This window comes from Geotrypetes seraphini, chromosome 17, assembly GCF_902459505.1.
Source record: "Geotrypetes seraphini chromosome 17, aGeoSer1.1, whole genome shotgun sequence".
NCBI lineage: Eukaryota > Metazoa > Chordata > Amphibia > Gymnophiona > Dermophiidae > Geotrypetes > Geotrypetes seraphini.
This window is the reverse complement of record NC_047100.1, coordinates 41,173,704-41,200,207: the sequence shown is the minus strand read 5'-3', so window position 1 is coordinate 41,200,207 and position 26,504 is coordinate 41,173,704. Positions and strand designations below refer to the sequence as shown.

Genomic DNA, 26,504 nt, shown 5'->3' with positions numbered 1-26,504 from the left:
GGTCCCTGCTCAGAAGAGCTTACAATCTAACTTGGACAGACAAGACATGAGTGTAGGCGATGCAGAACCCAAGGTGAGAGGAGTTGAGTCGAAAGCACTCGAAGAGGTGGGCTTTTAACTGGGCCTCAAACACTGCCAGAGATAGAGCCCTCCATAGGGATTTGGGCAGCTTGTTCCAAGCATATGGCATAGCAAGGCAGAAGGAACGGAGTCTGGAGTTGGCAGAGTAAGAGAAGGGAACAGATAGGAGGGACTTACCAGCTAAGCAGAGCTCATGGGGGGAGGGGGAACAAAGGGGTGGATAAGTGAAGATAGTGAGACAGCTGAACAAGTGCATTTATAGGTCAGTAACAGGAGTTTGAATTAGTCTGAAACAGACGGGAAGCCAATGAAGTGACTTTAGGAGAGGGATAACGCGAGTAAAAGCGGCTCTCCCAGAATATAAGTCATGCGGCTGAATTCTGGATGGAGGGGAGCGAGATGGCTAAGCCCGAGAGTAGTGAGTTGCAGTAGTCTACGCGCAATGTGATGAGGGTGTAGATAAGGGTCCCATAACATAAAATCAGTTTCTAGACCGCGTAACCTTGCATTTATATGCATTTTTCTAGATTTAAGTGTTTTGAAGTTTATTAACCCCTCCTTTTACTAAACCGCAATAGCAGTTATTAGTGCAGGGAGCCACGCTGAATTCTCCGCGCTGCTCCCGACTGAGCATCAGGAGCAACCCGGAGCATTCAGCACGGCTCCCTGCGCTAACGGCTATCGCAGTTTAGTAAAAGGGAACGCAAGTAATTGCTGTTTTAATGTATTTGTTATAAATTATATATGTTTGTTGGAATCCACCTAGAAACGTTGATACAGTGGAATATAAGTTTTTTCAATAAGTTTTGGAGTAACAGTAGGAGGAAGCATAACTTGCAATATTCTCAACCTGATAGGCCTGCCAATGCTCCGCCCACATGCATACCATCCCTTGTACTTGCACACTATAGACAGGTGTTGAGTCATTGAGTTAATAAAGAGCACCAGTTATTTTTGGACATCTCCACTGTTTTTGTGTTATATTATAGCAGACCTGGGCCTTCTTCTGCCCTCCTACTGAGTTGGCTCCCCGTGCCGCAGCAGCAGGAAATGACCTTTTATGAAGGCTTTTCCTTAGGATGACCATATTCAAAGTAGTAAAAAAAAGAAAGGACCCCTAGACCCACCACCAGGCACCCATCCCTGCCCCATTACACCCCAGCTCCGCCCCAGCGCCACCACCCCACTGCCTGATGGCGTCATGTCACCGCATTGCATGCGCGGATGCCCCCTCCTGACACAATTTCTTTCCAAAACCCAGACATGTCTGGGGAAATCCGAACGTCCGGTAACCCTAGCCACACCCCCACAAAACCTTGTCTCCTCTCCTTCCGAGCTCGGGGCCATGTCTGTAGGGCCTCTAAGCATGCGCAGATGCGACACAATGATGTCACATGCATGCTACGCCGCACATGTTCGGAGACCCTCCAGACATGGCCCTGAGCTCTAGCAGAGCTGGGGCCTTCCAAAACCTGGACAAACTGCCAGGTTTTCAAAATCCAGCTGGACATCTGGTAACCCTACTTTTCCTGCTGCACCAGCACAAGAAGCCAACTCCTTTTGCCTCTGGCAGCCAATCAACTGTGCCAGGGATGGAGCAATGGGCGGAACTAGGCAGAACAATGGGAGAGGCAGGGCGGGCTGCAGGCCAATGCTGAATCTCCAAAAAGTGGGACCCCTTGGCAGCTCTGTTCTAGACACTGTTTTTAGACAGGGATGGATGATATCACCTGCTTCACTACCTTCTACAAATTTAACACCTTAGATTGACTTAGATTTATGTGAAACCAGCCCAAATGATCCATCTAGGAATGGGGAGTGTGATAAGATATAATTCCTCTTGAAATAAGCACAGAATAAATTTGCATTCTGCTGCCCAGTTCCACAGCAGAATATGCACATTGTGAACTCCAAGTGCCTTGTAGATATTGACTAGATACAGGACAAAAGAAAAACAGGTCCCTGTGAACACTTGGTGTAACAGCTATGCACTTTGAGGTCTGGCGCCCTGTAGTGATACATGTGTGGGTTCCACTGTACTCCAGTGTTCAACCTTTGACACCTATGGACCGGCAGTGGAGAGCTAGCCTGCACTTGATAGCCTCTGCCCTTTGGGCTTGTTGATGCTGTGATATCTGTTATTACCTTTCCGTGCATTAGAAGGCGTAGTGTGAGGGTGATATTCAGCCCGTTCTCCTCTAGGTCATTTTCCTCGTTACTCATTCTGTCTGGAGATGCCACAGCGAAGGAATGCATGAACTTTTAACAAAGAATCCCAAGTGTAGAGGGATGGGAGGAAATCTGAGAGACTGCTTCCTGCAGAGAGACAAAAGTGACAGTAAAGGAAATCAGTAGGCCCCTGCAGTGGCATAGTGAGGGTACGAGGTGCCCAGGGTGGTTGCACCCCCTATTCCCTGCACTTCTTCCATGCCACCCCCCTTCCATGCCAAACCCCTCTCCCGCCCCCACTCACCACACTTGCACCCTCCTTTCCCACTTCTGTACCTTTTTAAATCTTTGCCAGCTTTTTAAAACTTCTCCAGCCTGCTGCTCGAGCCGGCATTGGCTTTCCCTCTGATGTCACTTCCTGGCCCTGTGACCTGGAAGTGATTTCAGAGGGGAGCCAAGCTGGGACAAACAGCAGGCTAGAGTAATTGCTCATGCTGACATAGATTTAGTTGGGGGGACGGGGAAGGGAAGGTGCAAGCGTGGCATGGGAGGGGGGCAGAGAGGTGCCAACACCCTCACCATGCCGCCGCCCAGGGCTGTCCACCTCCCTGTCCCCCCTTACCACAGCACTGGGCCCCCGTAGGTATACTACCCCCTCAGCAGGGTCTGCAGTCCTCTGCACTCCATTTGGAAGGAAACAGCTTACGTTTGTTTTAGCGAACAAGGTAACACAATAGAAACAGAACCTCTGTTATTCTTAGAACAAGTACACCTAATCCACCAGGGTAGTTCATCCCCGAAGTGAATGCATCAGTCCTTTTGGCCATGTATGGCCTCATGCTGACATAAGACTGGTTTCAAACATTTAAAATGTATAATTAATTGTATATGAAAGTATTTGGTGTTACAATAGCATGCGAACAAATATTTATTATCAAACTGCACTTAGCAATTAATTATTCTCATACACGCCAATCACTCAATCTGTATTTGACTTATACAATTAAACTACATACAAATGTTCAAACACCCCACCATCAAATAAATACAAAAATACATAACAGAAACCAAAAGAAAGCTATAAACAAAACAAAAAATCAGTTAAGAGATTTCCAAATGGGGAAGATCATGTGGCGGCATGGCTTATAGAATTTTTTTTCCAACCTGGGGGTGGGAGGGGGGGGAAGGGCAGTTTGAAAGAAATAGTTTAGAAAGGATTTATTTACAAATTTATAACCCAAAATATTACCTAAGCTACTACTGAAAAGGCATGAGAGAAATTGAAATAAGTAAGGCCCCTTTTATCAAACCGCAGTAGAGCGTTTTAGTGCTGACTGGCAAGGTAAATGCTCTGTTGCTCATTCAGTTGCTATTAGTATCAGAACATTTACCTCGCCGGCCAGTGCTAAAACGCTCTATTGCGGTTTGATAAGAGGGGGAGGCTAAATAAATAACTATCAAATCTCATAGAATATTAAAGCATTAGACCAGGGGTGTCCAACCTTTTGGCTTCCCTGGGCTGCACTGGCCGAAAAAGAATTTTCTGGGGCCGCACAAACACGCAAACCTGCAGCAAGACAGAGGAGGGAGCCGGCAAGATGGTAGTCACCCAGGGGCAGCAGAGGAAAACACTGCATCGCCCTCGACCGGGGCCACACAAAATACTTCACAGGGCTGCAGGTTGGACACCCCTTCTTGACTAGTCAATCACTGTTAATAGGATGGATTGTGTAGTCGAGCCATTTGATACTACTGTGCCACGACAACAGGTATTTCTCTGCTTCTCTACCACTAGTTAATGGTAGACAGTTCAGTCTCCAGGTCACTGTGTATTGCAACTATTATGAAAGATAAATGATTCAGTCACTAGGCTTCATAGTAGAATTTACAGTAGCGAAAATATGCCTCTTAATCATTAAGAACCAATCCCGTAAGGATAGGATTATGACAGCCAAGGGGAAGCAGGGGAAGAAGCATGTGGTCATGCCTTACAAACTTATTTCCAACCCCATCTGAATGTATCCATGTGATGTGTGTACATGTTCATATATGTTTGTTTTTGGATATCAATATCTATATCTCTCATTTGGGGGAGGAGGGGTGGAAGGGCCTATAACCAACTGACACCTCCGGGACTCCCAGGCCACCTCTCTTCCTCTGGGGCTCGGCATGTGAGCAAGCTCCGCCCCCCCATAAGCAGCTGGGAACCCTCCTGAACTGCGGCAGTTGAGCCGTTCGCCTGCTCCTGCCTTTTGCCTGCTCGCACCGCAACTGACATCTCCAGAGCTCCCAGGCCACCTCTCTTCCTCCAAGGAGGAGGCGGTGCCCAACCGTCATTACCCTTCGAGTGCTGCAACGGACGGCACGGCATTTGTGTTGTTTTTATCGGGCATTGTTGGGGCAGGTCACGTCCGTGAGGATTGCCGAGTTGGAGCTGAAGTATGCAGGCAAGGAGATGCCTCCGGCGCAATCGTTCACCCAGCCCCTCCATCTCTTCATTGCCGTCACCCCTGTTGCTGAGAAGCCGGCAGCCAACCTGGCGCTCGCCCGCCGCTAGAGGCACCCGGCCCCGACGCCAGCCTGGGCCTGCTGAGCAGCATCGACTCAGAGAAGGCGCTGCAGCCGCTAGCTTTGGCCATGATGAGGAGCGACCCCCATGACCACCACCGCCACCACGAGGGGGAGGCCATGGTTGGCGCCGCAAACGGTCAGAGAGACGCGAGCGGTGGCTGTCCTGAAAGGAGACAGATTCAGCGAATTTGACATGCAGGAGGAGAGAGTGAACATCTTAGACGAGTTGATGACCGGAGACACTGGATTTGGGGCTTCCGGTTTGCTGACAAGGATCGGATGACATCTGGAGAAGTTTCGCAGCCAAAGCAGTGAAGTCATTTCAAGCTGGACTTCAGTCTTGACTGTTTGTTTTTTATTTTTTTCACTTTCTTTTTTAGTTTATGATATTTTATTTTTAAATCTCATTCATTGTTTTGCCACTTGGTTTTTGTTTCCTACTTTATTATTTAAATTTCATTTAAATTTCCCAAGAATTCTATAGTTTCAACAGTTCTCCCTTCTGCTTCTAATTCCTATCTCCCCTCTTTTTTCAACCTTTCAAAGTCCTTTAGACCATTGTAGTCTTATTAGAATGTTTTTCTTATTTTTTCTCATCTATCTCTATTTTATTTTTTCATTACTCTACTAATTGTCATTTTTCTAGGTACTTTAGTTAGATTGTGAGCCTTCGGGACAGTAAGGGAATATCTAAGTACCTATTTTACTTATAATTTTAATGTACCCTATTGTCTATTTTTTCTGTAAACCGCTTAGAATCCTAACGGAGTTTAGCGGTATATAAGAAATAAATTACATTACATTACATAAATACCAAGGATTTTGGTTTTTTAATATTGGGAACAGGGTCGGGCTGAGATGGGTGAAACAGCAGACCACTGGCAATTTTTTTTTTGTAATGTCACCCTTTCTGTCAGTGCCAGAGCCAATCACAGCTCAGGCGCTGACAGGAAAGGTGACATTTTACAATAATCTGGGGATTACTGCTGCGATTTAAAAGCAGTAGTGATTTGACGTTCATTGTTTACAGCTCTATCACAAGGCTTTCGGAATTGGCCCCTGTTTTCAACCCCTGCCGCTCTAGTACAGTAGCAAGAATGGGAGTTAAAAAGAAGAAAACACATCTGAGATACAGAAGCGAAGTATGAGACTTTGCATGTACATTTGCAACTGCTGAAGCTCTGTTTGGATACATATTGAACTGTCTTATCGCTGTTATGATTGACTTTAAGACATTAGTAAAGATTCTGGTACAGCACAATTGGAGCTGACAGTTATTTTTGTGGAGAATTATAAAAAGTCTGAACTGCTTATTCAGCCTCCTAGAATAATTCAGTATTGGCCTTGGTCCCGCTAAACTAATAAATTTGATTGTGTGCCCGGTTCCCACTCCACAGGGCAAGCACTAGGCAGCCCCGTGTGCCAACCCCATATAGAGTTCGTGTCAACTTGCTCAATACATTTGAATAGCAAAATTGCCATTTCTGTTTTGGAGTGGGCACGTGAAGAATGCATCTATGAATGAAGGTAGACATGATTTTTGGATAAATGTTTAGACGATCACATCTGGGCCCTTATCACAAGGGAGGGTGATGTGACAGATTAAGAGTTTAAATATGTTCAACTACATAGAAACAGAGAAACTTGAAGGCAGATGAAGCCAAATGGCCCATCCAGATATCTGAGTGAAAGGAGTTTAAAAAAGTGGACTTTTACCAATTTGGCCCTAAGTATTTTGGCCCTGATTCTAAAGTTAGGTACCTAGCGGATCTAGGCACCTAGAGAGAACTTCACTAACCGATGCCTAAACTGAATGCCAACATTCATCTTTCGCATCGATGGCTCATTCTGCCTCACACTTACCACGTCGGGTCATCGAACAAGTTCCATTCATTCATTCACGGTACACTTTAACCGCAGCAGCCCGTGAAGAGTTCAGAAACTCCACTGTTTCCGAAATGCGGCCACACTTGGCCCAGTATCCGATGATCATGCCTTTTTCAATGTCTGATAAATCGCGCTTTATCCCAGGACAAGCAGGCAGCTATTCTTGACTGATGGGTGACGGCACCGACGGAGCCCCGGTACGGACAATTTTAGAGTGATCTCACTCTAAGAACTTTTAGAAAGTTCTAGCTCGGCCGCACCGCGCACGCGCGAGTGCCTTCCCGCCCGACAGAGGCGCGCGGTCCCTCAGTTTCTTAGTTTCTGCGGAGCTAAGAAGACGCGTTTTCAACGGCTGTTGAAATTTTTTCATAACCTTCCCGCTCGCGTAAACGTTTGGCTTAATTTGCCTTTTTTCTTTCTTTTATTTTGTTAAAAAAAAAAAAAAAAAATCTTTCATTTTTTTCTTCAATTTTCGGTTTTCCCCGGCGGGGCCTTCTGCCACCATCGAAGCCTCGGCCTTCGATTTGGCGGAAGCCGTTTTTCCTTTCATGCCCCCTCAACCGGGTTTTAAAAAGTGCCAGCGGTGTGCTAGGCCTATATCTCTCACGGACCCACACAACTGGTGTTTACAGTGTTTGGGTCCTGAGCATCAGGCCTCTTCTTGCACCCGCTGTGCTACTTTGAAAAAACGAACATTAAAAAATCGCTTAATTCAGCAGCGATTGTTGTTCGGTGCCGAGATGTCCGACCCCGTTCCTTCGACTCCGGCTTCGGCACCGACTCAGTCGGCACCCTCGTCTTCGACGCCGCGTGATTCCACACCGGCATCCCAACAGTCAGGTAAGCCGGCTAAGAAGCCTTCCCCGCTGGAACGTCTTCCGGCCTCGAGTGCAGTGAGCCCAATCCTGCCGCCGGTTCGACGCCAGCGGAAGCGCTCCGCCCCTATCGAGGTGAGTCCCTCGACATCGGGCTCCTCATCTCCGGGGCGTCGAGCGGCACCGCAGGTACCGCAGAAGAAAAAAGCGGTACCGGTGCCATCCCTCGATGACCGCATTACGGCCATCCTTCAGGTGCAGCTTAAGGAGCAATTGGAACGACTCCTTCCTGCTATCATAACACCGAACCTTCCGGTGCCAGTCCGCACCGAGCCATCGGTACCGGTTGTTGAACAACCCGTATCGGTACCGATTGTGGAACCCGTATTAACCGCTTCCACTGTTTCGGTACCGCTTCACCTAACCTCATCGGTATCGATGCCAGTCCTTGCACCGGAGCCGAGAGCTCACCATCAATCGGTGCAGACTTCGGCACCGGTGCGTCCGATAACTTCTCCGGACACGGTATCGATGAGGTCGGGTAAGTCGATGCGCAAAACCCGACATATGCAAACGTCGACACCTGAGTCTCGGGACCATTCTTCCCATGTAAGGGACCCTGATCTGTGGGGAGACTCAGAGGAACCCTTTCTTTCTGAAGGAGAATGTTCCTCAGAGGAGGAGGATTCGGCTGTCCCTGACCCATCCTCCAAACAGGCCACTTCCTCTTTCTCTAGTTTTTTGAAAGAGATGTGTGAGTCCTTGTCCATTCCTTTGGAGGCTGAATCCAAAAAGTCTAAAGCTTTTTTGGATGCCCTTGATTTTGATCAGCCTCCAAAGGAATTTTTGAAACTTCCCCTTCATGACATCTTGAGGGAAACTTTCTATAAGAACTTAGAGACTCCTTTAACTGTCCCAGGGGCCCCACGTAAACTGGATTCTCTATATAAGGTAATTCCCATTCCTGGGTTCGACAAACCTCAACTACCACATGAATCCTTATTTGTCGAATCCACCCTTAAAAAGACTTCAGGAGCCAGTGTATATGCATCTGTCCCTCCTGGCAGAGAAGGAAGGGCCATGGATAAATTTGGTAAGAGGCTCTACCAAAATGCTATGTTAGCTAATAGGGCTAGTAATTATGCTTTTCATTTTTCTTTTTATTTAAAGCATCTCCTTACCACCATGGCTTCTTTCGAGAAATATCTTTCTTCACGAAAGCATTCCGCTTTTCACACATGCTTGTCGTCTCTTCTCCAATTGCGTAAGTTTATGGTGAGATCCATATATGACACTTTTGAACTTACATCCAGAGCGACAGCAATGTCAGTAGCTATGCGTCGTTTGGCCTGGCTTCGGGTATCCGAGCTTGATGTTAACCATCAAGATCGGTTAGCCAATGCCCCATGTCTAGGGGATGAGCTCTTTGGGGATTCCATGGACTCAACCACACAAAAGCTCTCTGCTCATGAGACGCGCTGGGATACCCTGCTCAAGAATAAAAAGAAGCCTCCTCCGCCAAGACCATACAGGCAGCAGTCGGCCTATCAACGCCGTTTCACAGCCCGTCCATTGCCTACCACTGCTCAACAACCTAGGCGTCAGAGGCAACAGCAACGTCAGCCTCCCAGACAACAGCAGCAGCAAGCAGCTGTAAAACAACCTCCTCAGCAGAAGTCACAGCCCTTTTGACTTCATTCTCCGCAGTATAGCCAGTATCCCTATTCCTACTCTCCTGCCTCAACCAATAGGAGGTCGACTTTCTCTGTTCCTCAGCCGGTGGGAAGTCATCACTTCGGACCAATGGGTCCTCAACATCATCCGCCACGGCTACTCTCTCAACTTTCAGACTCTCCCACCTCAAAGCCTGCCAAAAGAGTCTGCTTTGAACAGTCCTCAATCAGCCCTCCTTATTCAGGAGGTCCAATCCCTCCTCCTTCTGAACGCTATAGAGGAAGTTCCTCTAGATCAAAAGGGGCAGGGATTCTACTCCCGTTACTTTCTAGTTCCCAAAAAGACAGGAGATCTCAGACCCATCTTGGATCTTCGCGATCTCAACATTCATCTAGTAAAGGAAAAATTCAAGATGCTTTCTTTAGCCATCCTTTATCCCCTTCTAAATCAAAACGACTGGCTATGCTCCCTCGATCTCAAAGAGGCTTACACTCACATACCGATCAATGTGACCTCAAGACCATATCTCCGATTCATGATCAATCATTGTCATTACCAATACAAGGTGCTGCCCTTCGGTCTTGCCTCATCTCCAAGGGTATTCACCAAATGTCTCATTGTGGTGGCGGCTTTTCTACGCTCTCACCACCTGCATGTATTTCCTTACCTGGACGATTGGTTGATCAAGGACACTTCTGCCCAAGCGGTCCTTCTGGCCACCAACCAAACCATCCAATTTCTACAACTTCTGGGATTCGAGATCAATCTACCCAAATCCCATATCATTCCAACTCAGAGACTTCAATTCATTGGAGCGATCCTAGATACACTCCTCATGAGAGCTTTTCTGCCATCCAATCGTCTTCAGACCCTTCAGTCTCTATGTCACCAGGTACTTCCTCTGCCGTCCATCTCAGCAAGGCAAATGATGGTGCTCTTGGGACACATGGCATCCACAGTTCATGTCACACCTCATGCCCGTCTTCACCTGCGCATTCCTCAATGGACCCTTGCGACCCAGTGGTCCCAAGCGTCGGACCCTTGCTCACGACACATATCTGTGACATCATCTCTTCGTCAGTCTCTGCAATGGTGGTTGGTATCCTCAAATCTATCCAGAGGTCTTCTGTTCCATCAGCCTCCTCATCAACTAGTCATCACCACCGACGCCTCTCTTTATGCATGGGGAGCTCACTTGAACGAGTTCCAGACTCAAGGTCTTTGGTCAGCCCAGGAAAGGAAGCATCAAATCAATTTCCTGGAACTCAGAGCGATGTTTTACGCCCTCAAGGCCTTTCAACACCTTCTCTTTCCTCAGGTCCTTCTGTTGTGCACAGACAATCAGGTTGCGATGTACTACATCAACAAACAGGGTGGGACAGGCTCTCGCCTTTTATGCCAGGAAGCTCAGAAGATCTGGACTTGGGCCATAGATCATCATCTCTTCCTGAAAGCTATATACATTCAAGGGAAACAGAATTCCTTAGCGGACAAACTCAGCAGAATTCTCCAACCTCACGAGTGGACACTCGATCCCGTAACTCTGCACTCTATCTTCAATCAATGGGGCACTCCTCAGATAGACCTCTTTGCAGCTCCTCACAATCATCAGCTGCCCCTATTCTGCTCCAGACTTTACTCTCCACACCGTCTAACAGCAGATGCTTTTCTCCTCGACTGGTCGAATCTGTTCCTGTACGCCTTCCCTCCTCTACCTCTCATGTCGAGAACCTTGTTCAAGCTCAAGAGGGAACGAGCCACCATGATTCTGATTGCTCCGAGGTGGCCCAGGCAACATTGGTTCTCCCTTCTACTTCAACTCAGTTCCAGGGAACCTTTTCTTCTTCCTCTGTTTCCTTCTCTGCTTACGCAACAGCAGGGAACCCTTCTGCATCCCAACCTCCAGTCTCTACACCTGATGGCTTGGTATCTCTCGGGCTGAACTCGACTGATACTCTTTTGTCTCAGCCCGTTCGTTCCATTCTAGATGCCTCCAGGAAACCAACCACTCTACAATGTTACCATCAAAAGTGGACAAGATTTTCTTCCTGGTGTCTTCTTCATCATTTTGATCCCACTTCCCTAGCAGTGGAGACGTTGTTGGATTATCTTCTTTCTTTGTCTGATTCTGGCCTGAAGTCCTCTTCCATCAGGGTCCACCTCAGTGCCATTGCAGCTTTTCATGAGCCAGTCCATGGAAAACTTCTTTCAGCTCATCCCCTGGTATCCAGGTTCATGCGTGGGCTTTTCAATGTGAAACCACCTCTTAAAGCCCCTCCGGTTATCTGGGATCTCAATGTGGTTCTTTCCGCTTTAATGAAACCTCCATTTGAACCTTTAGCTACCTCTCCTTTCAAATTTCTCACTTGGAAGGTACTTTTTCTTATTGCCATTACCTCTGCCAGGAGGGTCAGTGAGCTTCATGCACTGGTTGCAGATCCACCTTTTACGGTTTTTCACCATGATAAGGTGGTTCTGCGTACACATCCAAAGTTTCTCCCCAAGGTTGTTTCTGAATTTCATCTCAACCAATCCATTGTTTTACCTGTTTTCTTTCCAAAACCTCATTCTCATTCTGGGGAACAAGCTCTGCATACTTTGGATTGTAAAAGGGCTCTTGCTTACTATCTGGAGCGTACGAAACCCCACAGATCAGTTCCCCAACTCTTTCTGTCCTTTGATCCGAATAAATTGGGACGTCCTGTTTCTAAACGTACGTTGTCTAATTGGCTTGCAGCGTGCATTTCATTCTGTTATGCTCAGACCGGACTGACACTGGAAGGTTCTGTCACAGCCCATAAAGTCAGAGCAATGGCAGCATCTGTAGCTTTCCTCCGTTCCACTCCTATTGAGGAAATCTGCAAGGCTGCTACTTGGTCCTCAGTTCACACTTTTACATCTCATTATTGTCTGGATGCATTCTCCAGAAGGGATGGTCACTTCGGCCAATCTGTTTTGCAAAATTTGTTTTCCTAATGGCCAACCTTCCCTCCATCCCTCTTTTTGTTAGCTTGGAGGTCACCCATCAGTCAAGAATAGCTGCCTGCTTGTCCTGGGATAAAGCACAGTTACTTACCGTAACAGGTGTTATCCAGGGACAGCAGGCAGATATTCTTGCGTCCCACCCACCTCCCCGGGTTGGCTTCTTAGCTGGCTTATACTAACTGAGGGACCGCGCGCCTCTGTCGGGCGGGAAGGCACTCGCGCGTGCGCGGTGCGGCCGAGCTAGAACTTTCTAAAAGTTCTTAGAGTGAGATCACTCTAAAATTGTCCGTACCGGGGCTCCGTCGGTGCCGTCACCCATCAGTCAAGAATATCTGCCTGCTGTCCCTGGATAACACCTGTTACGGTAAGTAACTGTGCTTTTTCCCCATGACAGCCATGGTTGCTATTTTGGCAACTTGCTGACATCCCACCTTATATACCAACGAAGTCTGGGCACGACATGTGCATTCATTCATTTGCTGTGCATCCCTGATGTCTGAGGTAAGCGGTGATCATAATGAGACTCAACCATGTACATTAGGGCCTTTTCTGTAGAAGAAATGCCTTTTGAAACAAGTATTTTTGGTGTCAAGCTCCTGGAAACATTGGCCACTTATCTTTACAATTTCCTCTGGGTTTGTTTTGGGGGGGTTTACATTGATTTATGAAAAATTAAATATGCTTGTCTTCTTTCAAAATTGGATTCCTGTAATATATGGTTATTAGATTGAAACAGCTGCACCATTTACAGTTAATTTAAAAAAAAAAGACAGCTAGGGTTATCCTGTGTAAAACTAGATCTGAAGGGGTATCTGTGCTCTTGCTTTCTTTTATCAGTTTCTGCTGGAACGGAGTTTAAGATTTTGTGTTTGTTATTTATATAATTCACAAAATGAGTCCTTATTTGGCCACCTTGATCCAAATAATTTCAAAGTTCTATACCGAATCACTCAACATAACTTAGTAAAATTGATATTCCATCTACCATATCAACTAAAAAAATGTTTAAACCAGTTGTTCCTAATTTGTGGAATACTCTTCCAAATTCATTGAGATCTGAATGTAATTATCTGAGATGCTGTAAATCTTTGACAACCTGGCTATAATATGGTTTTGGAATTCAGTAGGCAATTGTTCTACTTTTTCTTTTGTAAGTTGTGAACCACCTAGAGCTTTTGGTTTGATGGTACATAAGAAAATTATGTATTGTATTCTTATATACAGTATATATTTGCCTAGAAATCCCTGGAAAGTGTGAGAAATGCAGGCTTAGTTTATAGTCTTAGAATCTATGTCCTCTGAGTATTTGTCGGTTGCTAGGTCCTTCTGGGATTTAGCTCCCTATGACCTACATTGTCTTTTCCATCTTTAATCGGTGAGCACTAATCCTGCCTGGGCTCCGAGAAACGTGGGATCAAGCTGTACTTCCCCTGGCAATGGCACATACCTTGCGATGTACAACCACAGAAAGCTAAGCTAATTCCGTCTCAGCCTCTATGGCCTGCTTCAAGTTCTCTATCATTACCCGTGGGTGCATGCTAAGAGTTGGCAGAGTGATTTCTTCACTGGCAGGCAAACTAGTGATGTGCTAGCCCCTTATCCTAGCACTGTAGCTCCAGATGCAAGTACAGCAGGAAAACTGACTATCTGCACTTCCGTGTGGGCAGTGGGTGCAGGAGAGAGCACATCCAGTAGGCAGAGTTGCTTCATGCTGTGCCCACACTACTGCTGTTTCTTCAGACATTAGCATCTAGTCTTGAAAGATGCCGAGAAAGAATTAAATTCTTTTCCTCCCAGTGCTCAGATTTTCCCCTCTCCATCATCATTTCCAGCCATAACCTGATTAATGCTTGTGCCTTGGACAGAATGAAAGTTTATTTTCATAAGAGGTCATTTTATTTTCCTTTTGAAAATCAGTACTTTACTTCCATGTATGCAAGGAGGCTAAATCAGGATCACATCAGGTTATCCAGTCTGACTATCCATGTCATGTACTTAGGGCTACCAGATTTTCCATCTGGTAAAAGAGGATACGTGGCCCCGCCCATTATGCTCCCAGGCCTGCCATGTTATGTCCCTGGTTCTGCCCTGCTCCACCCCCCCACCCCCCCAAAAAAAAAAAAACCCCAAAACCCAGCCCTACACAAACCTTTTCTCTTCAGGCCAGGGCTGAAGTGCATCTGGGCATGCACAGATGCTCTCCAGCCCCGATCACACCAGCTTTTCAAGAGGACATGTCTGGGAAAATCTGGATATCTGGTAACCCTACATCTATTCTCCCTTTGTGAGCTTAAGTACTTGTACCAAGCTTTCTTGAATTCAGATAGTTTTCTTCTTTACCACCTTCACTAAGAGGCCTTTCCATGAATTCACCATCGTTTTTGTGAGGAAGTGTTTCCTTGTGTTACTCCCGAGTGTGTTCCCTTTCACCTTCATCCTATGCCCCCTCATTCCGGAGCTTCCTTTTGATTGAAAAAAAGACTCGCTTCTGTGCATTTATACCTCGTAGGTAGTTAAATGTTTCTATCATATCTTCTCTCTTCTGCTTTTCTTCCAAAGTATACATATTGAGATTAAGTCTGTCTCCATACACTTTATAATAACATAAGAATTACCATACTGGGACAGACTGAAGGACCATCAAACCCAGTATCCTGTTTCCAACCGTGGCCAACCCAGGTCCCTAGTACCTAGCAATATCCCAAGTAGTACAACAGATTTTATGCTGCTTATTGTAGGATGATGAAGGCCACTGACCATTTTAGTAGCCTTTCTGGACTGACTCCATCCTGTTTGTATCTTTTTGAAGGTGTGTACTCCAGAATTGTAGACAACGTTTAAATAAGATCTCAGTCTTATACAGGGGCATTATCTGCATTTTCCTACTAGACATTCTTCTCCCTATACATCCAAGCATTCTTCTAGTTTTCACTGTCACCTTTTCAACCTGTTTGGCCACCTTAAGATCATATGATCACGCCTAATTCCTTCTCCTCTTTCACACCAAAAGTTTAAAACTGTACCATTCGCTCTGATTTTTGCATCCTAAATGCAAGACCCTGCATTTTTTTAGCATTAACTCTTAACTGCCAAATTCCAGACCATTCTTCAAACTTCACTAGATCCTTCAATAGGGTAGACACCCCTCATAGTCTCCATACCATCAGAGGTGTCTAAACTATTGCAGATTTTGGTATCCGCAAAGAGGCAAATCTTACCAGACAGCTCTTCAGCAATATCACTTAAAAATGTTCAAAGGAACAGGTCCAAGAACCAAATCGTGTGCACACCACCGATAACATCCCTTTCCTCAGAGTGAGCCCCATTTAACTTTATACTCTGCCACCTTCCACTCAGCCAGTTCCTAACCCAGTCATTCACTAAGGGGCCCATATTATTTATGCAGTCCTATTTAACCGCTAAAGGAGGAAGATGGTGACAGAAGATCTATAATTAGAAAACGAATGGTGTAAATTGAAGAACTAAGGCTGGTACTTGGCAGACTTGCACGATCTGTGTCCTGTATATGGCAACTCAGTTTAGGATGGGCTAAGGAGGGTTTCAACTGGAACTACAGTAATTTGGAACATGAGGACAGTACAGGGTAGACTTTATGGTCTGTAACCTGCAGATGACGAGACGATTTGGATAGGCTGGAGTGAGCTTCGATGGCAACTCAAGTAGCTGGAACCTAAGGACAGTATTGGACGGACTTTACAATCTCTGGCCCTGAAATATCTATGAAAAAAGACGATTTAAAATAATCATGAATTTAAAATGTGTGTAAATATCAGGCAGACTGGATGGACAACTCAGGTATTTATCTGCTGTTAATTATACTATGTTAAACCCAGTGCTATATATCAGCACTAACTGGCTATATTCAGTGGAGATAACTAGGGTAGTGAATGGAGATTGCTCTGAGGAAAAGGATGTTACCAGTGGTGTGTCTCAGGGTTCCGTTCTTGGGCCTGTTCTTTTAACATTTTTATAAACGATATTGCTGAAGGGTTGTCGGGTAAGATTTGCCTCTGTTGATGATACCAAAATCTGCAATAGAGTAGACACGCTGGATTGTGTGAACAACATAAAGAAAGACCTGGCAAGCTTGAAGAATGGTCGGAAATTTGGAAGCTAAAATTTAATGCTAAGAAATGCAAGGTCAAACATTTGGGCTGCAAAAACCTGAGGAACAGTACATATTAGGGAGTGAAGAGCTTATGTGCATAACAGAAGAGTGGGATTTGGGTGTTATATGTGATGATCTTAAGGTGGCCAAACAGGTTGAAAAGGTGACGGTGAAAGCTAGAAGGATGCTAGGTTGAATAGGGAGAGGTATGGCTAGTAGGAAAAAGGAGGTATTGATGCCCCTGTATAAGACTTTGGTGAGACCTCATTGAGAATATTGTGTACAATTCTGGAGGCCACACCTTCAAAAAGATATAAAAGGGATGGAGTCGGTCCACAGGAAGGCTACTAAAATGGTATATGGTCATCATAAGGCGTATGGGGACAGATTTAAAGATCTCAATCTATATATTTTGGAGGAAAGGCAGGAGGGGAGATATGATAGACATTTAAATACCTATGTATTGTAAATGCACACGAGTCGAGTCTTTCATTTGAAAGGAAACTCTGCAGTGAGAGGGCAAAGGATGAAGTTAAGAGGTGATAGCTTCCAGAGTAATCTAAGGAAATACTTTTTTAAAGAAAGGGTGGTAGATGCATGGAACAGTCTCTCGGAAGTTGTAGAAGACAGAGACTGTCTGAATTCAAAAGGCCATTTGGCCTTTATCTGCCATCATGTTTCTATCTCCTGCTGAATATTCACAGATAGCCAGTTAGTATAAATCATGTTTTATTGGCACATCATCAGTAAATACACAAGACAACACGACCATACAACAAGGTCGCGAACATCAAATGTACCATCAAACACATTTTCACCCCAACCAAAGGATCCCCCCAATCCCCACCCACTCCAAATCCCAAACCCCCACCCCAACCCAAACCCACACCATGAGACCCAATCCATACCCAAAAAAAAAACCCCCCCAGCAAGAAAGGATTATGCTGAGCAAGCTGTTTGCTTATGCCGCTCAGCACAGATCAAACAAAACAAGAGAACCAATTCCCATCCTCCCACCCACAATGTGTAATCCCACCCTACCCCCTGAACTCCACATACGTCCAACCACTCATACCCACCTTTCACACTCTCCCAAACATCCACCCACCAACCCGGGGAAAACAGCTGAGAGCATAAGGTATCAACAACAGAGTGAATTCCAGACTTCTGGCCCTAGGGGAAAGCGAGGAAATGTAGGGGTCCCAGGTCTGCAGGAAAAGCTTCGACCGCCGGACAGATAATCGAGCATGGCGCTGCTCCAAGAGCATCAAATTATGAAAACGATTCCTCCAAGCCCAATAAGCAGGCGCTATGTCTTGCGTCCAAACGCTAAGAATGATCTTCTTTCCAATAACAGCACCCTTCCGGATCAGCAACCGATGTCTCCGAGCAGGCACTCGCAAAGATTCATATCTATCTAAAAGCAAGCCTACCGGAGACATCGGAATAGCGTGACCAACCAGCCGCTCCAAAAAGCGGAGTATGGCTCTCCAAAAGACTTTCACTCGAGGGCAACCCCAAAATGCATGAAAAAAGGAGTTGCAACCCAGTGTACACTTAGGGCAGATTGGAGAAGAAATGCCCCCAACCTTGTGGACCCGCTCTTGGGAAAAATACGCCCTATACACCACTCGAAATTGGCATTCCCTCAGTTCTGCACTAATAGAAATAGAAGAGATACGACCAATAAGGGAAGGAAAGTTCAAGGACTCACCAGGTATGCCCAGATCTCTACCCCAGCGGCTCTCCAGAGCCGTATAAGACTTCTGAGGAGTAAGCCGCCGCAAAGCCCCATGCAACGCAGACACCGTCAAGCCACAAGCATAAAATTGGGCAAAAAATAGACGAAATTGGTTACCCAATCGAAACCGTAAGCCCGGGCGCGCCAAGGATCCCACATAATGATGAATTTGCCGGTACGCAAACAGACCTCCCACACCCAAAGAATGAAGCATGGGAAAATCTCCCCAAGGTCTCATCGCCCCATCCTCATCCAATAAATGCTCAAGAAGAAGAAACCCCTCTCCAGTCCATCGCACAAAGACCGAGTTATCACAGCCAGGCAGAAACTGCGGATTCCCCCGTATAGACAACTGATCCGAAACTTGATGGTCCCCCCCAGTAACCCTACCAATGCCTTCCAAGAAAAACGCCACGACCTAAGGATGAAACTAGATCGGAACGCGGGAGGCAAGAGGCGAACAGGTAACTGAGACAGCGAAAACAAGTGCCAAGGAGAGAAAAGAGCATGTTCAAAGTCCCGAAAAAGATAGTCATCACTCTGTAAGCACCAGTCTCCCAAAAATCGCAGCAAGCAAGCCAGATTATAGAGGCCAATATCCGGGAGCCCCACACCACCGATCCCTCCCGAGCCGAACAGATAAGAGATCGATATCTGAGACTTCTTGCCTTGCCAGAGGAATCGGGTCAGCTGCCTATGAAGCCGTTGAAGATCGCTACGACGCAGACAAAGAGGCAGCAACTGGAGTACATACAACCAGCGGGGAAAAATAACCATCTTATACAACTGAACCCTACCATAAAAAGAGAGAGGTAGAGACATCCACTTTGCAAAACAACCCTCCGTAGCGGCCAACAAAACATCTACATTAGCACGATATAACCGTCCCACACTGCTCGTGAGTTGCACTCCCAAATATTTGAATACGCCATCCGCCCACCGTAAAGGAAACTGCCCCGGCCACTCCAAGCGCACCGCCTCGGCCGTAGCTAATGCCAAAGATTTATCATAATTCAATTGGAAGCCCGAAAAATCGCCATACTCCGTAAAAAGCGACATAAGAGCAGGAAAGGATTCCCACGGGGAGGTCAAATGAACCAACAAATCGTCTGCAAATGCCGAAATCTTAAACTCTCGGCCGCCAAGAGAAACACCCCGAACCGCCGGATTAGCAGAGATTTCGCGAATTAAGGGATCCAAGGTGAGCACGAAAAGAAGAGGAGACAAGGGGCAACCCTGTCTAGTACCCCGCTGAATTGGAAACACCGCCGAAGAAACTCCATTAACCAGCACCCTGGCCAGCGGATCATGATATAACGCAGCCACCGCATCACTAAAGAAACCTCCCATACCATAATGTTGAAGAGTACAAAACAAAAAATCCCACAAAACCCTATCAAAGGCCTTATGGGCATCAAAACTGACCAGCAAAGAAGAAACCTGCTCCCGCTCCACCCACTCCAGCGAAGCCAATATAGTACGTAAATTGCGAGTGGACGACCGACCTTTGACGAACCCAACTTGAGGCTCCGCCACCAGTGAGGGCAAAATACCCGCCAACCGGTTGGCCAACAACTTAGCAAAGAATTTAGCTTCAGCATTCAACAGGGATATGGGGCGATACGAGGAGGCCTTTAATGGGTCCTTGCCGGGCTTAAGCAGAACCACAATCTGAGCAACCCGAAGAGAAGGCGGAAGAGCCCCCTCGCGTACCGCAGTGTTAAACACATCAACCAGAACTGGGGCCACGTCCGCAAGTAGAAGTCTATAGAATTCACTGCGAAAGCCATCGGGCCCCGCCGCCTTCTGCAGCGGAGAACTACCAAGAACCAGCGATAGCTCTTCAACTGTAAAAGGAGCTTGCAAACGTGCATTCTGAGCTTCTGTCATCACCGGATGAGAGACCTGATCCAAATAAAGATCACCCGCCAACGAAGAAACCGGTGGAGCAGCATACAACTCCTGGAAATAATGGTGAAACACCGCCGCCATATCCTCATCTTTGTGGACCAAACCACCATCTGCCCGGCGGAGATGGAGAATTGGGGAAAACCCCTTAGCACGTCGAATCAAATTTGCCAGAAGCTTACCGCTCTTATTAGCATGCAAATACAGTTGAAATTTATAGTATGCCAAAGACTTCATAGCCCGATCATGTAATAATTCCCGCAACGACAACTGCGAAGCCAATAATAACGCTCTATTGATTCCGGTGGGGTGAGCCCCATAGCGGCGACGATCATCCTGAACCTGGCGCTCCAGCCGGAGCACCTGACGGTCGCGCCTTTTTTTCTTTCGGCTAGAGTAAGCAATGATCTCACCCCGCAACACCACTTTAGCAGCCTCCCAGTAAAGAAATGAGTCACCCCTATGAGACGCATTGTGAAAAGCATAGTCCTTCCATTTATCTACCAGGAAAGCATGAAACTCCTGATCAGAATAGAGCGAGAGAGGAAACCGCCAATGAAAGCCCCCAGGGGTATCTCCAGGAAACTCTAAAATAAGAACAATCATAGCATGATCCGAAACATCATATCCCCCAATCTCCGCCGAGCTTACCTGTGAAAACAGGGAATCCGTGAGCAACCAATAATCAATACGGGACTGCGTTGCATGGGCACTAGATGTATGAGTGTAGTCGCGGTCTCCAGGATGTAACACCCGCCAAACATCAATCAAAGACATAGAAGAGGCAAACAAGGGAAGGCCTCTATTCGGGGCATACCTGTCGTGAGGAAGGGGATTAGATTTGTCAATAGTGGGATCAAAAGCTTGATTAAAATCCCCACCCAACACCACTGGAAGGTCCTGATGAAGAAGTCTGGTAAGGGAACGCATAAAGGACCCATCCCAAGTGTTAGGAGCATATATATTACACAAGAGCAAATCCTGCCTATTAAGTGTCACTTTAGCTACCAGATAACGCCCCTGCGGGTCAGACCATACCTTATGGGTAGTCAAATGCAGACCCTTACGACATAAAATGACCACCCCCGCCTTCCGGTGCAGACCCGAAGACTCCAAGATCTCACCAACCCACCACCGGCAGAGTTTAGCATGTTCCGCAGAAGAGAGGTGGGTCTCCTGCAAAAATGCTATATCCACCTTTTGTCGATTCAATGCACTAAGAATTTTTTGGCGTTTAACAGGAGATGTGATACCATGGACATTCCAGGAGATAAACTTAATTACCATGAGTAGGAAAAGCTAAGATAAAAAGAAAGATAGCTGAATAGACTACCGGGGGAACCGTCCCAGCCAGCGGCTCCTTCCCAGAGCAACAGATAGCCAGTTAAACAGCACTGAATATCAAGGGGAGAAACTTCAAATTACAAGTCTTCAATTTATCTCTCTAGTAGGGACCATCACTTAAATCTATCCAAATCGTATCTACCCAGTCATACTTCTCTACAATGGCCACCTCATATCTATTTATACAAGGCATAAAAAATTCCAACAGAATGTTTGTTTACGTAACCCCTCCTATACAAGCCATGCTAGTGTTTTTAGCGCAGGCTGCTTTGGTAACAGCTCCAACACTCACAGAATTCCTATGAGCATCCGAGCTGTTACAACCCCAAGTTATCACTCAATCTATAAAGCAATTCTACCATACCACAGCAGCACTATTTCAAGGGCATTTTTAACTAAGGTTACCATATTTGCTAAGTCAAAACACAAAATGCTTGACTCCACCCTGCCCATGCCCCACTCCTGCCCTGCCTTTGTGCCACCCATTGTCCCACTCATGGTGCTCCACCCCACCCCTGCCTCCCACTAGTCTCCCCTGCCCCACCCCCCGCACAGCCTGTACTACTAGTCTCTCTCTCTCCAGCCCCCTACCTGGACCACCCCAGAGTTGGGTATGGCTCTAGTGAGTGCCCCTGTTCCTATTACCTTCTTCGGCACTGAAATTTAAAAACTTTAGGCAGCTTACAGTGTTGGAGAGATGATCTTTCTGCTGTCGGCCTGCCCTAGAAGTCTTCACTCTGTGGTGCTCCATCTATGTGGGACCAGGAAGTGCTACCAAGTGAAGGCTTTCAGGGTAGGCCAATGGCAGAAGCATCTCTTGCTAAAGCTGCCAAAAGCTTTTAAAAATTGTAGCATCAGAGAAGGTACTAGGGACAGGGGAGACTTATGAGAGCCAGACCCAACTCCGGGGTGGAGGTTGGACTGGAGAGAATAAGTCCAAAACCTGGACAAATTCCCTCCAGTCCAGAAAACTGTTCAGACACTCGGGCATCCTCTAAAAAGAGGAAATGTCCAGATAAATCTGAACATTTGGTAACCCTATACCTAGTAAAAGGCAGTGTGCATTAGAACATCAGTTTACCTATTTGAAAACTGAACAAGCCTAATTAGTATTAAATATCTGTGCAGGAGCAATCCATGCTAACAGAGAAACCCCCATCTCTTACAGATGCAGAATGCAGCCAGACTCTTACCAAGTACAGAATAAGGAATCAAACTAAAAATAGAAATATGTACACCAAAATTAAACTGAACCCCCAAAAAGCCTGACTCTGCAGATAATGCAACAACCTGGGAAAGAGAAGCAATGATGCATGCCACTCAATGCTGTGCAAAATATAAAAATATAAAATATAAAAAATTGGCATATATGCAATCACCACATTACAAATTAACAAACAAAACACAAATAGAAAATAAGGTGATACCTTTTATATTGGACTAAATACAATTTTTGACTATCTTTCGAAGGCCAAGACTTCTTTTCTTAGGTCCAGAGAATATACCAAAGCAGCAGTATCTTGTTGCAACTTGAAGAATGAGTGTGGCGCAATGGTTAAAGTTACAGCCTCAGCCCCCTGAGGTTGTGGGTTCAACCCCAAACTGCTCCTTGTAACCCTGGGCAAGTCACTTAATCCCATTGCCCCAGGTACATTAGATTGATTGTGAGCCTACCAGGACAGATAGGGAAAAATGTTTGAGTATCTGAATAAGTTAATGTAAACTATTCTGAGCTCCCCTGGGAGAGCGGTATAGAAAAAAATAAATAAATAAAAGCCAATTTGAGTTAAGCATCTACTTCAAAGCACCTACCAGAAAGTTGGGATGGATTATGGGCAGATCTTGAGTATGTTTTGACTTAGTAGGTGCCTGAAAGGCTAGGGTTACCAGATTTTCCAAACGGAAAATCTGGACTCGCCCAGTTCCCCCCATTACACCCCAGTCATGCCTCCAATCCCACCCTAGCCCTGCCCCAGCCCACGTCCCCTACTTCCTGCTCTTGTCGGGCAGGAGGGCATCCGTGCATGTGACATGATGTCACGTGCGTGTGATGTCATCTTGTGGAATCCGCGCATGTGCAGATGTCCTCCTGCCTGACGGCGATTTGGTAGGTTTTCAAAACCCGGACAAAGTACTGCGTTTTGAAAAGCCACCTGAACCTTGGACATATCCTCAAAAGGACATGTCTGGGGAAATCTGGATGTTGAGTAGCCCTGTGAAAGGTGTATGCAGCACTATACATTTTGACATGCTCATTTAGACAAAGAAAACCCTGGCATAAATGAACTGTGCCTAAGGTTTCAATCCCTACTAGCACCTAAAACTATTTAAGGTGCCGCTAGGTGTGAATCTATAAGGCACCTAGCTTATGATTGACACTTGTGCTCTTTAGTGTCCATATATTAGGTGTTTATACAGTAGAATGAGGGCCTTTGAGCACAAAATGGTCTTGTCTCTTCTGAATGGATGCTAGTCACTATAGATGTGACTCAAGGATCTAGTGCTGCAAATGCATATCCCCGTATTACTGTGGAGGAGTGAATTCCCCCTTCAAAGTCACCCTGGCCGAAAGACTCCCAGAATCATAGAAACAATCCTGCTTTAGGGAAATCAAGATGGCAGAACGTCAAGTTCTTATCTTAGAAAACGCCTGTCTCTCAGAGAACCTATGGACAGCTAAGGCATGGCAGGTAATAAAGGAGTCAAAGATATACAAACCAAAAACTGATCAAGAGTGGTAAGAGCGAATAGCCTAACTGGTTTTAAAGAAAGGTTTGGACAAGTTCCTGGAGGAAAAGTCCATAGTCTGTTATTGAGAAAGACATGGGGGAAGCCAGTGCTTGCCCTGTATCAGTAGCATGGAATGCTGCTACTCCTTGGGTTTTGGCCAGGTACTAGTGACCTGGATTGGCCACCATGAGGAAGGGCTACTGGGCTTGATGGACCATTGGTCTGACCCGGTAAGGCTATTCTTATGTTCTTATAATGCTCTGCAAAGGTTTTGAAACCATTTTCCAAATGGTTTTCAATGCATGCAACAATGACTGCTGATAATTTTCTAATTTGAAACTGTCCGGAGGGCATCTGCGCACGGTGCTCGTGATGACATCACACGCGTGCATATGACTCGTCACGTCGCATCTGCACATGTGCAGATGCCCTTTAGACGCGGCCCCAAAGAGATGAGGTTTGTATGGGGCCAGGGTTGTGGTGTGGAGCAGGGCAGGGCTGTTGACGGAACAGGGCGGGGCCAGGGGTAGAATGGTGCAAGGGTAGGGGTGGAACATGGCATGGTCATGCATCTTCTTTTAATAAAAAATCTGGTAATCCTAAACAGGATCATGGCTTCCATCTTCTCTCCTCCATGTAGACTGGATGGACCGCTTGGGTCTTTATCTGCCGTCTTACTATGTTACTATGTTTTTTTGACACAGTTCAGTAACTTCTGCTACCGTCCACCTTGGGTGTTAGTGCCTAAGAAAGGGATCTGGAATTCTGGATGTCATCATGCGACTTCAACCACTGCCCATCATCTCTTAAAAACCTCCAGCATGAAATTCCGTGCCCTACTCCTACAATGGATACAAACCATGTTCACAAATGGCCTCTTCCCAACTGACCTCAGCAAATAGCCATCACACCGATCCTAAAAAGACCTTAAAGGAGCAATGGATCAATCATCCAATTACAGATCCATTGCCTCATTACTTCTATGTCAAACTAACAGAAGGGCTAGTAGCCAAACATCTCACCAACTATCTGGAAGACCACAACATACTCCACCCCATTTAAGAGATATTTTCTTGAAGTTCTGGGGGGCTCGGAAGATTCGATACCCCCTTTATCATGGGTTTATTACCCACCTAACAAGAATCAATTATTAAAAAGGTCTTTGGACCAAGGATTATTGAATGTATCGGAGTTACTGGAGAAATCTGATAAAGAGGAAGCAGAACCAAGTACTTTGATTATATCAGTAGTTCTTTCTATTGATAAGTTTGATTGTTAAAATTATTCTTTAAAAATAGGCAGAAAGAATTCATGGGCTTTAAAATACAGATATTTCCTGATTTATCATGGGAGACCCAAAAGCGTTGCCGTAAATTTCTTATGTTGAAGTCAGGTGTTATATCTTTAGGTGCTACTTTTTACTTGCAACACCCTTGTAAGTGTATAGTCCATCACCGTGCAGTTAAATGTTTTCTTCAAGCCTAGTCAGTTGACTTCCTTTCTAGCGCTTTCCCGTTTGGAGGCAGAAAAATCATAAGCCCTAAGATTATAGATTAATCCCTGCAATCAGCAGTATAGCTATTTCTATGCATAAGAATGTACATTATGTTCAATTCTTTTCTTTTGTACTCACTAAGAAAATCTTGGATCCTATAATTTGAGGACTTGAGCATATTGGTTATAATTATTTCAATGCTATTGAATTACTCTTGCTTTCATGTAAAATTACTAATTTTGCTTTCTGTACAAGTTATTCTTGGTTGTTTGATTTGAAAATCAATAAATATACTGAATATAAACATACTCCACCCCACGCAATCCGGCTTTAGAACCAACTTCAGCAGAGAGCTCCCTTGTTGACATGACTAGACACCACCTCAGCACAAGCAAAAAAATGCTGCTCAAACAATGATCTGACCGCAGCATTGACCTGGTAGACCATAACATCCTACTGCAAATTTTGGACACAGTAGGTATCACTGATAAGGTATACTCATGGTTTGAAGGATTCCTCAAATCCATAACCTACAGAGTAAAGTCAGACAAAGAAAAATCAGAACCTTGGTCCAACCTTGGTCCTGTGGCATACCCCAAGGATCCCCACTATCCCCCACTCTTCAATCTCTATACTGCCTCCCTCGGTGCCTGCCTGGACAAATTAGGTCTAACCTTGTATAGCTATGCTGATGACATCACCATTCTCATACCTTTTGATCAACCAAAGCCCTCTAGGACACACACACTACACCGAACACTAGAAACGGTAGTAACATGGATGAGAGATCAAACTGAAGCTGAACCCAGATAAAACAAAATTCATCGTCCTCGAAAATAACAAAGTCCCGACCTTAACCAATATAGAAATTAACACAATCAACTACCCCATTCAACTCACCCTAAACTATTAGGAATGACGATAAAAGCTGTACCATGCAACCACAAATCAATAAAACAATTCAGAAATCATTCG

At 45.7% G+C, this 26,504-nt stretch overlaps 1 protein-coding gene across 7 annotated transcripts in view; it reads right to left on the bottom strand.

Annotated features, from left to right (window-relative positions):
* Positions 1 to 26,504, bottom strand: part of PCBP4 (poly(rC) binding protein 4) — a 120,633-nt gene that overhangs the window by 34,683 nt on the left and 59,446 nt on the right. For 4 of the 7 annotated variants that reach the window (XM_033926198.1, XM_033926197.1, XM_033926196.1 and 1 more), the window contains one exon: positions 2,227 to 2,397. In XM_033926198.1, coding sequence (XP_033782089.1) covers positions 2,227 to 2,337 — 111 coding nt within the window. In that variant the 5' untranslated portion in view covers positions 2,338 to 2,397. Of the gene's footprint in view, positions 1 to 2,226; positions 2,400 to 20,611; positions 20,778 to 26,504 lie in introns of all 7 variants that reach the window. The other 3 variants (XM_033926195.1, XM_033926194.1, XM_033926199.1) reach the window with 2 other exon arrangements.